We start from the raw sequence: 13,418 nt of genomic DNA, 5'->3' as shown, positions 1-13,418 counted from the left end.
TGTAATTGGGTTTCCACCTGCCTACAGTTTTATTTCTGGGAGATTACAGAGCCTTTCCCTATATTCTTTTTACTCTTGAAATGAACAGTTTCTTATGGTGGTAATGAAGCAGGCTGCAGAAACGACGTGTAAAGGAGTGAGGAACACAGGTTACGGCAGGTGTTCTGCAAAGGCAGGACTCCCCAGTCCGGCACTCCTTAGGAAAGTAGGTAGAATTTTGAGGGAGAAATAATAACAGGTATTTCAGCTCTTACATGGTCTTTGTCTGTAAAAATGTGTCTCTCTCCTCTTCGGTTGTTTGCATGTCATTCTGAATTTGCTTATTTCCCACATCTTAAAAAATGTAAGCAGACTTTCCAACCTACTTTTGCTTTTTTCTCTGATGGCAGTGAAACTTATCATTCCTTGGGTTGAGGTCCAGAAGCTGGAAAGAACCTCCAACGTCTTCATGACCGACACGGTCCGTGTCACCACTCCAAATAAAGAGCGTGACTTCTCCACGTTTCTCAATATCGCCGAGGCTTTCAGGATCATGGAGCAACTGGCAGATGTGACGCTTCGAAGGCTACTGGACAATGAGATCTTTGAACTGGATCCAGGCCTACAGGATCCTACTCAGATTACCAAGAGGTAAAAAACTTAAGTTGTTCTCCCTTGTGTGAGCAGAGGTTCAGTGGTGGGCTTCATGGTTTGCCGTGTTAGCTGGGTAAGATTTCAAAGGTTTACTGGATTGGGCAAAAAAAGAGATTTTATGATGTACTGTGGTATATCAAATATGCGCATTTTAACTTGTGTGCAAGATACTTTTTTCCATTTTGTATTCTTCCCGTAAACATCGCTGTGTTTTTTTTTCTTCGTTTGTTTTAAAAGTACCATTCCCCGTAGAAGGGTAGATGGCAGCAAGGGCTATTTTCCATCTTCCCTGAAGAGCAACACGATTTTGTTCGTAATTCTGGCAATGTGTAGGCTTTCCTAGTGCCATCAATTCTGTAGAATTATTGCTTTTGATCATATCTGGAACGTGGAATTTCCCACTAGCGTGATTGCCGTCGCCGACTTAGCAAGCAATTACAGGACTTAAAAAAACCCACAGGCGGTTGCAACAGATTAATTTGCTGTTGTCAGCTCTGCCCCGTGCGTCCCCGAAATGCGTCTCTGCATTCCTCTCCCACTACAGAAATGCATTGGGCTCGCAGGGGGAAGGCTGATGACTATTTCTCTGCCTCTAGCACAACACACAACCTTGTGTTTTACTTGCTGCTGTGGGGAAAGGGGAAGGGAAACTGCCCAGAGGAATTTGAGGTGGGCAGGGTGGAATAGCCCAAACTGGAATTTGCCTGAGGCGTCAGGGTTAAGGTGCTGGTTTAAAATACTTCTTTTCTGAATGGGGTGTGAGTGGAGCGCTTATCCCCTTCTGAATCATACCCTTTCCTGCTCTTCCTTCCTCTCCCTCTGCCAGAGGTACGAAGGGAATGACCCAGGTGTTGCTTCCTGGCTAAAACATAAGGAATACGTGGTATCCTTTCCCAAAAAAGAGAGACATGTCCAGTAGCCGTTTTATTGTTTCTTGGGGGCATTTTTGCAGTGGTTTTGAGTGTACATCTCAGCTACACACTTCTGCAAAGTCTCATGCTGAGGTTTAAAACGATAAAACACGCTTTCTCTGCATTTCATATGTACCACACGATAAGAAAAATCACTGACACCAGGATTTCATCCATGATATTGTCAAGGAATTCATTTGAGGTGATAGAGTGGTAAGCAGCCATGAATATCTTTGCAGGCTTTTTTTTTCTTTTCCATAGCCAGGGTTCCTTTAAACACAAGAGCTACCGCTGTTCTTGCAATGTGTGTGTAACTGGATGTTGTTAACGTTGTGGGCTTTTGGCCCAAGAAATGTAGGATATGTACTTTGACTAAGGTAGGGTATGACTTTGAGTGGTAGGTTGTATCTAAGCCCCTAAGCACCCTTCCATGCTTTACCATTGCACCCTTCTCCCGCTTTTGGACTGGAAAGTTAGATGCACGAAGCAAGGGAAGTAAATCCAGAGGAGAAGTAACAAAAAACTAGGGGGAGATATTTTCAGCATCTACTGGTTTTTAACTCCTCATTGTCATTCCCCAAATAGTCTTTGAATCGGGGGTGATAACTGAATGGAAAACTACAAAGAAACGAAAATCACAGTGGCAAAGAAAAACATAAGCTTAGTAATAAGCTGTACTAAGGAGGCTCTCAGGGAATCAGCCTGAAAGGACCTTGTGGCGTTTTTGAAAGGTAGTATGTCTATTAGCAAACAAGCAACAGAAACCATCCCACACATTTATTCAAACAGTGGTTTGTTTTTTTTTTTCTTTCCAACTTTAAAAAACAAAAAGTTGGGGGGGAGGAGGGGAGAAGGAAGGATAAAAATATATTTACTGGAGAGTTCCTGGGCAAGATGTTCTCTAACCTGTGCTGATGTGCTGTGACTTGGGATGGCAGAAAGGAAAACATGGAAACATGGAAGATGCCCAAATCCCATTTCCTCTGCACGAATTAGGTAGTGGTTGGATAAGTTGCTGTTTCTGGTGCCCTTTGTCACACTTCAGCAACCACTTTGATGTAACGTGATTAAGCAAGACTGTAGTTTGAATAGTGGATAAACTGGTTTTTAATGCTAACATGTTTGGGGGGGGGCGTTGAACTTTTTTGGTGTGTGAAGTTTTTGTTGCTGCTTTTTTTTCCTGAAGCCATTGTAGTAGTACAAGAACAACTATTTTCCTCTTGACATTTTGCCCCTAATGTCTTTGTTAATTCTTGTGCATGATTTGGAAGCAAATTGTAGTCTATCAAAATTAAAGCAATAATCCACACATCATTAGAGCTGTTCCAGATGTGTCAGATTAATGAAGTTGTTGTAGATTGCTTTTGTTTGTGAGGCTTTCTTTTGCAACGGGCTCATCTTCGTATCTTTATTTTTTAAAAAATGCATTATTAATGCCATCATGGTCTGCATGTTCTACATTCTGAAAACCAGAAACCTTTGCTGCCATTCCCGAGGCTTTTGGGATCATCCTGCTGAGCAGTGGAGGGATGGGACTCGGAGAGGCTGTGGAATTAGGCCCACGGTCTGTGACACAAATTATGTCATGGCCGAAGTCAAACACTTAATGTACAAGTTTCCGCACTGCTTAATGAGAACATAAGGTTCAGAACAATGGATTACAAAAGGATTAATGGCAATTAAGTTAATTGCCATAAAAAGCACAGCAAAGCTAAGCTGTTTGATGCCATTTCTTGCAGATATATTTATGTGCCAATGTACAATTTTACTGTAACATAAAGAAACTATTTTTTCCTTTTTAATAGGAAGGTCGCTAAAATCTCTGGTGTAGGTTTCTTGTGCTTGTTATTTCCATCTCTTTCAGGATGCAAGAGTATCTGCTGCATTCCTCAAATGTAGTGAGGAAATTGGCCAGAGCAGAACACAGGATTTAAAAGCTTTAGTGCCGCTGTCAGTAAGGTTCCAAAAGCAGGATGCGTTTCTCCAGGCTCTAACCACCTTGGTTTCTTTTCTTCACATCTAACTGTGAATTGCCAATGCGGATGGCTTTGCTTCGTATGAAACCAAAGAAGGTTTTTAACACTGATCTAAGCTGAACGGAAACTGTTTGAACTATCTTGAATCATAAATGTCACTTCAGTCCCTATTAATTCCTTCAGAGAGGGAATCTGAGAACGCTGTAAACCTTGAGCAATAAGGAGGATGTGACTAGAAAGAACCTCATTTTATTGCATCTGCCTGGCAAAAGGCAGAATTTGGATTATCTCTGTGTGTCACTCATGACAGATGATTGCCCAACCTGTTGTTAAGGATTTCCAGTAATGGAAATATCAGGATCCGTACCAGTACCTCATTGTTCTATCATTGGAAAGTCTTTCTGAAGTCTAACTTGAATCTTCTGTGCTGCTTTTTGAGATTACTTGTTGTCCTACCCAGTACTATTGAAGAGGTCAGATGTTCTCTCTTCCTTTACAGCAACCATTTGTGTATTTGGAGGTTGGTATGCATCTCCTTCCTCTTTTCTTCTTTACACTGCGCTGACCTAGTTCAGCCAGGTTTTTCTTATTGGTCCTGATCTTAGCCCTTCTGGTCACTTGTCTCTGGACATTCGTCACTTATCCCATGTGCCTGCAGGTGGTGGGATGCAGGATTGCCCCCGGCGCCTCGCCGGTGCTGAGCAGGGCAGGAGCAGCATGACCATCTCTGCAGCAACTCCAGGACTGCCGCCGTGCATCTTGGTGGCCGTGCGCTTCTGCAGCCCCGCGTGGTGCTCCTCCTCCTCCTGTGAGCACCAGGCTGTTGGCTCATGTTCAGCCTGTGATCCCCTGTAGCCCCTAGGTCTTTTTGCTGAATGGCTGCCGGTGGGGTTGATCTCCGTGCTGCGCTTGTGCAGCTTATGACGTACAGCTGAAAATACTTGTCATGCTTTTTTTTTTCCCCCACACCATCCCTTAAATTTATGAATATCCATCTTGAATCTGCTCCTGTTCGTCTGCTCATTAGCCTCCGCCAGCCTCACGTTGTGTGCAAGTTTAATAACAACAATCCCTCGATCCATCGTGCAGATTGCTGATGAAGACATTGAACAGAAGCTAGTCCAGGACAGACCCCCAAGGAATTCCTCTTAATAGAGCCTTCCAATTTACCAGGGAGCCTTTGAGGGCTGCTTTTTGGGGTACTCTTTTTCAGCTGGCTTGGTACAACAGTTTTTCACTTTGATCCAGTTTTATCAGTTCCACGTGAGGAAATATCAAGACTTTCATAAATTCTGGCTAAAACATCCATTGCATCTCCTCCATCTACAAGTCCAGTGTTCCTGCTACGTAAGGGAAAGAGATTCAGTTTACATGTGTCCAGTCAAGTCCGTGTTGGCTCTTCTCAGATAACTTCTCCAGGCTTGCTTATGAGAAGCCTTTCTTGCCACACGAATTTGGCAGCTCTTCCAATAAACAAGACTCATATCATTGGATGTGTTATTTCCAAAATCTGTAGCTTTCTGGAGCCTGAATAGCAAAAAGAGTCTAGTAATCGGTCTTTAAAAGCAAGAGGTCAGCCAGTCTGTTTAGATGTTAGATAGGCAGCAAGTGACTCAGCAGAGCTAAAATCTTGCCAAGTTGACTTCTGTTAGACTTAAAGCAGAGAAAAACATTTGACAGCGAGGACATAATTTTAAGTGTCCTGATACTTTTAGGCGTTTTGTTAGACTTGTGTGTTATTTCCTTTAATTTAAAACTCTTGGAAGGTAACGCAGGGGTCACACACAAGGAGTTATCGCAGTTCAGACTTGCCATTCGCTTTGAAGTGCTGGAGTTGGCGTCAGTCCAGGATCCCATAATGTGCAAGTCGGGAACTGCGCTTGGAAAGAATTGCTGAGTTTTCTGAAAAGTAGGGAACAAGACAATTGCATCTTCTCGTCTTTTATTCTTCTGATGCGTGTGTAAACACTCAATAAACATTCCTTTTTTTTTTTTTCTTAGGTACGGCTTAGTACGCTGCATTTGTGTAAAAACCAAACCAAACCAACGTGGAAATTGTTAAGTTAGAGGAGAATGTTTCAAACAGATTGGGCTGCAGGTAGAAAGGTTGCATTTCTGTTCCGCGTTGGAGGTATTGTGAAACTCAAAATGGAAGCCGAGGGACCTGGTGATGTGGTCCCACAGTCGCTGCATCTTTGCCATATCGTGTTTAAACAACTGCCTGTTTTGTTTTAGGAGGTAATTTCGTTTGTGGGTTTTTTTGAGTTACAGGGTTTGGAGTTTTTTTAACCAGCTCTAATTGTGTTTGGCTGTATTTATGAAGGGAAGCAATTGCTTTAAGCCCTAAAATTTGCCAGCCTAACGGGAAGTCTTGTCATGGTGTGCCACTTTCTAATAAAACTTCTTATTTGAGCCCACAGAGGTAAGTGCTGACAGTATTTCATCCCCGTGCTACCATTTTTCTTTCCATGATCCCTCCCACCAGCAGCCTGGCCCCTGTTTCGGCGTTCACCTCGGGCAGCCCTGGCTGCGGTGCGGTCCCAGCGGTGGCCCTGCCTGACCCTGTGTCATGAGTCATGGCAGGGGGACAGGCAGTTCCAGGGATGTTGGGGTTGGCAGCCTTCCCCCGCTGCAGGGTGAGGGGGTTGGACGCAGTCCTTGGTGAATTTATTCAGTTTCAGATGCGGGAAATGTCATTCTTCAGCTTAAAAACATGTGGCTTCTTGTCTGAAAGGCCCCACACCTGGAGCCTGCAGCCCCGAGAGATGCAGCAAACCCCTGAAAACTCAGAAACTGCAGATTTCGGAGCATGAGAAACAGTCAGCTCTTAAATAAACAGACAGACGCTGCCTCGACAGAGGTCCCACTCTTCTGTGTAATGCCTCTTTTCCCATAAAGGTATAGAAATTTTAGCAGCCGAGTAGATGAAGGGGAGGGTCTTACCTTCTCAGCACAATAGCAGGAGAGCAGAGCTCTACCCAGACCTGGCTGCAGATGCTATCAGCAGCATTCATCTGTGCTGTGCAGAAATGGAAAATATTTTAGTGGTGAGTTAACCAAGAGGCATATCCTGATCCAGCTTTGTCACAATAGCAGATCGCTGCGGGCACTTATCAGAGTGCTCTCACTGTGGAACTTTAAGTCGGGAGCAACCTTTTTGTCTTCCTTCACAAAAAGGGTTTCTCTTTGTTCTTTGTGAAAAACAGGAGACTATTTGTCTGTTTTCCTTGGATAATATTATTAAGGAAGATAATGTTTGAGAAGGAAACAGCAGCTGGTCGAGTGCATTCTGTCTTTTCTGTTGGTGGTAGATACAGATCCTCCCTTCGCAGGTCTCGGTTTGTTCTGTATTGTCTTCCTCCCTGTTTCACATGGATTTAGTTTTCTCTATGGATTAAACTGAAATAAAAAAACCAAAACCAAACAATTGATTTACTTACTGAAGCAGAGGCTTCATCTGTCTCAACTTATTTGTAAACAGCAGGTCTGGGGTAGGGGGAAGGTATCTGCAGAAGAGGAGGGTGAAGGGAGGAGCAGAGAGGGGATTTACAGCACCAAGGTACCACTCCCTGTTATGCTTCAGCCCACGCTTTAAATTCTTTCAATGGAACAAATTCAAGCTTTTTTTTTTTTGCCCTTTTCTTTTTTCCCCTAAGGTGAATCATGTTTGGAAAAATTTAGTTGTAGTAAAGAAAATGATAGAATTTAAGCCCTAATGTTTCTGGAGCTGCTGTTGGTGAGCTAATAGCCGTGGCCTGTTTATAATGTAATTGCATAGCTCTGTAAATTACCGCAGACTTCTTCATTAAAAAAGGAGGAGAAAAAAAAAAATCCCCAAAGCCAAATCTGTGTAACCATAAGTTCAGTAGTGAAAGCTTCATTGATTTAACCTTTTTCTCTCCACATAAATGTGGATGGGTGGCTGGAAGGAAGCCAAGTCTGAACTGAGTGTCGCTGGTGCTGTTATTCTCAGCTGAGTCTTAAGTGACGTGAAACTGTTTTGCATCTTGCAACTGTTCTACGGGCTCTCAGAGGCCGGTACCTCTGCACGTCAAGGATGCCATGATGTAAATGCCACCATCGTTAACTCTCTTATTACTGACCACTTTGGAAGTACTCATCGAGCAAATGCATTAGGTTTGGGTGCGGATGCAAATCCCTGGGGTGATGTTGGTAATGCTACTGGGAAGGGAAACAAGGAACATAAAGCTAATCTCCGTTGCTCAATGTATGTTCATCAGATGAAAGATTTAGTTATCTCCTGGGCATTGAAATCTGTAACTCTTTGAGGCTGGAAGGTGGTACAGCAGCCATAGAGAATGCATGGTTAAATAATAATTAAAAAAAACCCAACAACAAACCGGCTGATTTAAATTAGTGTTCTTTCCTTTCCTAGTACTACAGCAGTTGCTTTTGATCTTATTGTTAGACAAGCATATGTTGTTGGTGACGATTCTTTTTTTGTATTTCAAAGTCGGTCTTTTATCAATCTGTTCGCATAGGCGGTGAAGATTGCTGTGCACGGTGCTTTTGCTCTGTATCCCTCGCTCTTGGCGGGGCTGACAAGAAAACGAACTTTGCGCTGGATGTCCTGGCTTTCGGGGTCTTGTGATTCGCTCTTACTGCTTTCTCTTAAGGGATCTTGAAGCCAGAGCGCAGAATGAATTCTTTCGGGCCTTCTTCAGATTGCCCAGGAAGGAGAAGCTGCATGAAGTTGTAGACTGTTCTCTCTGGACGCCGTTTAGTCGCTGTCACACAGCGGGAAGGATGTATACTTCAGACAGTTATATCTGTTTTGCCAGCAAAGAAAATGGCTGCTGCAATGTTATCATCCCACTTAGAGAGGTAGAGTTGTTTGTTTGTTTCATTTTGGATCCCTGTCTGCCTTTTTCTGCTGTAAGCATCCACTGTCACTGGACTTATCTGAAAACTACCATTTGATGGAAAGGAGTAGGACGCTTGTGTGTATCGTGCTTGTTGTAAAACTTGTTCTGGGACTCATTAGGGCATGAGTTCCTAAAAATACGTATGGGTGACCCAACATGGTCCTCCAAGTGAAGCATGGACAGGGAACGCAGCAGGACAGAGCACTGCAAAACCAGAGTCTGCTTGGTCCAAGACACGGACAGTGCTCCTCTCCCAGCTCCACAAATGCATACGTCCAGCTTGATGTTGATGGAGACTTCAGCTTGGGCCCTTCTGGCAGCGTAAAAGCATCCTTGCATGGGATCAACACTTAGAAGTGTTGAAGCTCTCCCCTCTGTAGGCAGACTTTAGCAAACTTGTGGATACTTTGCAGACCTGTAGGGCAGAGAGAAAAAGGGGATGTTCTGGAGACAATGACAAGCTGCCACATTTCCATGAAATTAGAGACTTATTTAAATGGAACGGAGGATGCATGGGAAGGTGGTGGGAGGAGAAGGAAGCTGTCAGCAAACACCTGCCTGATCTGCTGTGGATACAAGGCTGTTATGATCTTTTAATTAAAGCTTTCCTTTTATCCTCGACTAATAACAGAGTAACATCAAAATATCCTAACTGTAGCAACTTATCTTCCACTGTTAACAGAAATAGAAAACAATAAGAGAACAGTGTTATATACTTGATCAGAGCAATGAAACACCTGTTTTCCCCTGTCCTCAGGAGTGTGAAAGTAAATTTCCTCCTCCATCCCCCAGAATTTGATCAAGTTGATAATTTTCTAAATCTTGTTTTAATCATCAGTCCCCTTTCTTTTTTTCCCCTCGGTCCACTGTCCAGAAGTGGACCTCAAAGTCTTTAAAAAAAAAAAAAAAGAGAAAAAAAGGCAGCCGGGATACTTTTTGGTGCCTGCTTTGAGCTTCTGAAGAGCTTCAGGTAGTAGGATGTGGCTGATCAAGGAAAGCCAATATGAATAATCATGTTTAAAGTGTGTGTGTAAATGAATGCTGTGTTTATACATTTTGGTATGTGTAGAATATTTGAAGATGTTTCCCTGGATGTGGTGTACAACGTGTTTTCTGTAATGTTTCTGGAAAAGGTAATCAGTATAGAGAAGATGGAGGACACAAGCCTTCTCCCTAATCCCATCATTGTTAGCATAAGGAGTAAGACCGCCTTTCAGTTCATTGAGCTAAAGGACCGTGATACTCTGGTGGAGAACCTGCTCCAGAGGCTAAAAGAAGTGAACTCCAGCAACCCAGTGCACTGTAACAACTTGCAAAATAAGAACCAGGTACTGAACTTCTGTGTTTTTATTTTGGATTATGAATTCAACGTGTTTATCCATTGGTCCATTGTCCTGCCTTCCTCAGGGGGGTTGATCTTGGGCCAGCACTGTCTGATGCCTTCTTTAATGACCTGCCTGATGGGATGGAGCACACCCATAGCATGGTTGTGATTGACACGCTGCAGGGAGCAGTGAATATGATGGAGGGCAGGGCTACCCTTCATAGAGACCTCAACGATCTGGAGAAATGGGCTGACAGAGACCTCATGAAGTTCAACCGAAGCAAATGCGAAAGCTTGGGAGTGTGACACCATGCAACAGGAGGAGCTGCAGGCCGGCTGGCTGGAGAGCAGCCATGTGGAAAAGGCAGGGGGTCATGGTGGACAACAGGTTGAGCTTATAAGTCGTCAGTGTGCTCTTACAATGAAGAGGGCCAACAGCATGTGGGGTTGTACTAGCAGGAGTGTGATGTCAAGGGGATGTTACTGTTTCCTTTTATTCAGCGCTTCTGAGGCTGATCAGGAGTACTATGTCCCATTTTGGCTCTAGCCCACCACACAATAAAAGCATTGACAAATTGGAGTAAGTTTAGTGGAGGGCCATAAGATGGTCAGGGGCTGGAGCATGTGCTTTATGAGGAGAGGTTGAGGTAGCAGGGCTTGTTCAGCCTTTCTTCCGCCAGCTAATGGGGAACTACAGAGAAGACAGAGCCAGGCTCTTCTTGGAGGTGCCAGCCAAAAGGTGAGCGGCAACAGTCGCAAGTTGCAGCAAGGGAAAATCCGATTAGATAAAAAGAAAATTTCCCCTCGAGGGTGAGCAGAGCTGGACCAGGCTGCCCAGAGAGGCTGTGGACTCCCCTTCCTTGGAGCTACTCAGCTCGACTGGACACAGCCCTCGGCAGCCTGGTCTGAGGGGCCCTGCTTTGAGCGAAGGATTGAAAAAGGCGATCCCCTCCAGCCTAAATTATTCTTTGATTTTGTTTTTCAAATTCTAACCAAAGTAGAAGGTTGGTTGGTAGTTTGTCGTGAAGGACACTTAGAATTTGCTGTCAACTTCTGTTTTAAAGTAACACCCCTTTTTCCAACATAGAAATGAATGGTAATTTGTATGAAGTCTTGAGTAAGGCCTTTCCTCCTGAGAGGTGTGGAAGGTTTTGATGGAAGAGGCAAAGGCTAACCCCGCTCCGTGTCTTGAAGACAGCCGAGGATGTAGTTTTTAACCTCTTCTCAGTTGTCACCACTTTGATTCTGTGTTGCAGAACGCTCCTGCCTTCGGATCCACTTGCGTGCTCAGGGACGGTGAGTCTGTGTGTCTGGAAACAGAGGTTTCACAAAACAAGGAGAGAAGCGAATGCGGAAAGGAGAGCAGTTATTTGCTCAGTGCAGAAGCACTAAGGTCGGACTTTCATCATGCAGGAATGGCAGGCCTTGATTTTGGAAAGGTATGTAACATTTGAGGGAAGTTGTAAGAATTTGAGGGGTTTTTTTTTAAAAAAAGCTGGGGTAACATTCAAACAGATACTCATTTTTAGTAAAATGAACACTGGAGAAGTTACAGATGGGATAATGGCTTTTCTATTTGCTTGGATTTTTTTCTTCTCCCCCCAGTTTCTTTCTGGTGAATATTTGTATTTTTCTCCCTGTCTGATCAGTTCTGCTTGCCCCTGTGTGGTGAGTTCCATATGCAGAATGGGGAAGCTGTAGTCCTTAGGGCAGACTTCCCGTATCCATTGGTAATGGAAACACCTTGCAGAATTTCTAATACGTGAAATGTTTCTGTTCACCAGTTCTCACATTCACACAATGTGCCCTTTTAAAAGATACCCTCTTGTTCCCAGTCTAGGGAGCAGATCAAGGAGAGCCTGTGGGATGACCATTTTGTAGAATACGGCAGAACCGTGTGCATGTTTCGCACGGAGAAGATCAGAAAACTCGTTGCAATGGGAATCCCTGAATCCTTAAGAGGCAAACTCTGGCTGCTTTTCTCAGGTGAGCACTCTTAGAAAAGTTAGCTGTAGGCATCATCTGATTCTGAACATGGCAAAACGTTTAGGCAAGAAATCTCCCAAGGGCAATTAAATGTCATTTACATGATAGTGCTTACAGAAGAGAGATGATCAGCTACTGAGCTAATAACTGCAAGGAAGTACCCACGTAGATCTGTAAAAATTTTATCTCTGGATAATATGACATGATGTGCAGAAGAATTGAAATAACATCTGCTTCATCTGTGTAATTTAAAATTTAACGTCATGTTTTCATAGAATGATGTTTGTCTTCCAGCGACAATTAGATTGCAGCTTAAATATTGATTTAACCCTAGACAAATCAAATTATTGCAAAATAATGACATCTTAAAGTCGGCAGTCCTACTCCTGCTTCTTGTTGAATGTTGGCAGGGGTAGCAGAAACTGGAGGTGGAAAAAATGACTCGTTTCATCCACAGATCTGGCAGAGCTAGAATGTGTTTACAATATGAGGTCAAGTTTAGTCCTCGATCCAGTATATGACATGTTCAAACATTTGTAAAAAGTATTCCTTCACGTGGGGGTTTTCCTCCTCGGAGGGTGCGAACAGCGCTGAGTACATTTCTCCCAGTAATGCTTTCTGCTGGGGAAGTTTTCTGCTCAATGTCAACATTAAGGTGTTTTGAACGACCTTGGGTCATATAAACTTTACTGATACTTATTTTGTTTTCAAGACGCGCATTCTGCTAGGACTTTATTTCTTTTACGTCTGGAGATTTCACTAAATTCACAGACCCTGGGGAAAACCATCTTGCTTAACATCCTTTCGAGCACTAATACCCACAACACTAAGCGTAGCGTCGTCTCAATCCACTTACATCTTCCTCTTCCTCTCTCCCTGCTGCCGTCAGATGCCGTGACGGATCTCGCCTCGCATCCCGGTTACTACGGACATCTGGTGGAGGCATCCATGGGCAAGTGCTGTATGGCGACGGAGGAGATCGAGCGTGATCTCCACCGCTCGCTGCCCGAGCATCCCGCCTTCCAGAGCGAGACGGGAATAGCCGCCCTCAGAAGGGTGCTCACGGCGTACGCGCACAGGAACCCCAAAATAGGATACTGCCAGGTGACAAACTCCCAGCGGGATAATGCCTGCTGCTTTCTTCCCCCTCTTTCTCTTGGTTTTATCATTCTCTTGGGAGTATTTTTAATGGTGGTTTTGATAAATAACGTCTTTTCATTTACGAAGATACATAATTTTAGATATTAAGTGTCATTTACCCTGGAAAACAAGCGCATAGGCTGGTACTTTGGCTTAACAAAAGTCTTGCCTCAGCGTTTTGCAAACTGCGTTTAGAGTTAAAGGAGGGGAAAAAAAATACATTTCTGATGCTTTTGTTTGTTCGAAAGTGTGTTTCTTACCCAATACTCGGAGACAGTGCGAAGTAAATTGGCCTGCACAGATAAGATTCATGCAGAACACTGGGGCAGAGGTTTAGTGGACTAAAGTTCTGCTCCTTTCTGCCAAAATTGATGACAAATTATGAAGTACTTTACCCAGCTGGCCAGCTAAAATAAGAATTTACCTTCTGTGCAGCTCCCTGAATTCTGATTAACATCAGACCGGTTCCAGATCCCTTATCCTCTTTCGAAATACCAATATGGGGAGCAGGGGGAAGCAGACCCAGAACATCTTGCACTATCAGTTACCTGCTTTGTAGCTG

At 43.8% G+C, this 13,418-nt stretch overlaps 1 protein-coding gene across 3 annotated transcripts in view; it reads left to right on the top strand.

The window, feature by feature from the left end:
• Positions 1 to 13,418, top strand: part of TBC1D8 (TBC1 domain family member 8) — a 51,826-nt gene that overhangs the window by 25,151 nt on the left and 13,257 nt on the right. For 2 of the 3 annotated variants that reach the window (XM_074609267.1, XM_074609246.1), the window contains exons 5-10: positions 390 to 630; positions 8,158 to 8,365; positions 9,540 to 9,734; positions 10,987 to 11,169; positions 11,566 to 11,716; positions 12,606 to 12,820. In XM_074609267.1, coding sequence (XP_074465368.1) covers positions 390 to 630; positions 8,158 to 8,365; positions 9,540 to 9,734; positions 10,987 to 11,169; positions 11,566 to 11,716; positions 12,606 to 12,820 — 1,193 coding nt within the window. The remainder of the gene's footprint in view (positions 1 to 389; positions 631 to 8,157; positions 8,366 to 9,539; positions 9,735 to 10,986; positions 11,170 to 11,565; positions 11,717 to 12,605; positions 12,821 to 13,418) is intronic. The other variant, XM_074609257.1, reaches the window with a different exon arrangement.

The sequence above is a fragment of the Larus michahellis genome, chromosome 1 (assembly GCF_964199755.1).
Source record: "Larus michahellis chromosome 1, bLarMic1.1, whole genome shotgun sequence".
Taxonomy (NCBI): domain Eukaryota; kingdom Metazoa; phylum Chordata; class Aves; order Charadriiformes; family Laridae; genus Larus; species Larus michahellis.
The sequence above is the reverse complement of the archived record's forward strand: the minus strand, read 5'-3'. Positions and strand labels throughout refer to the sequence as shown.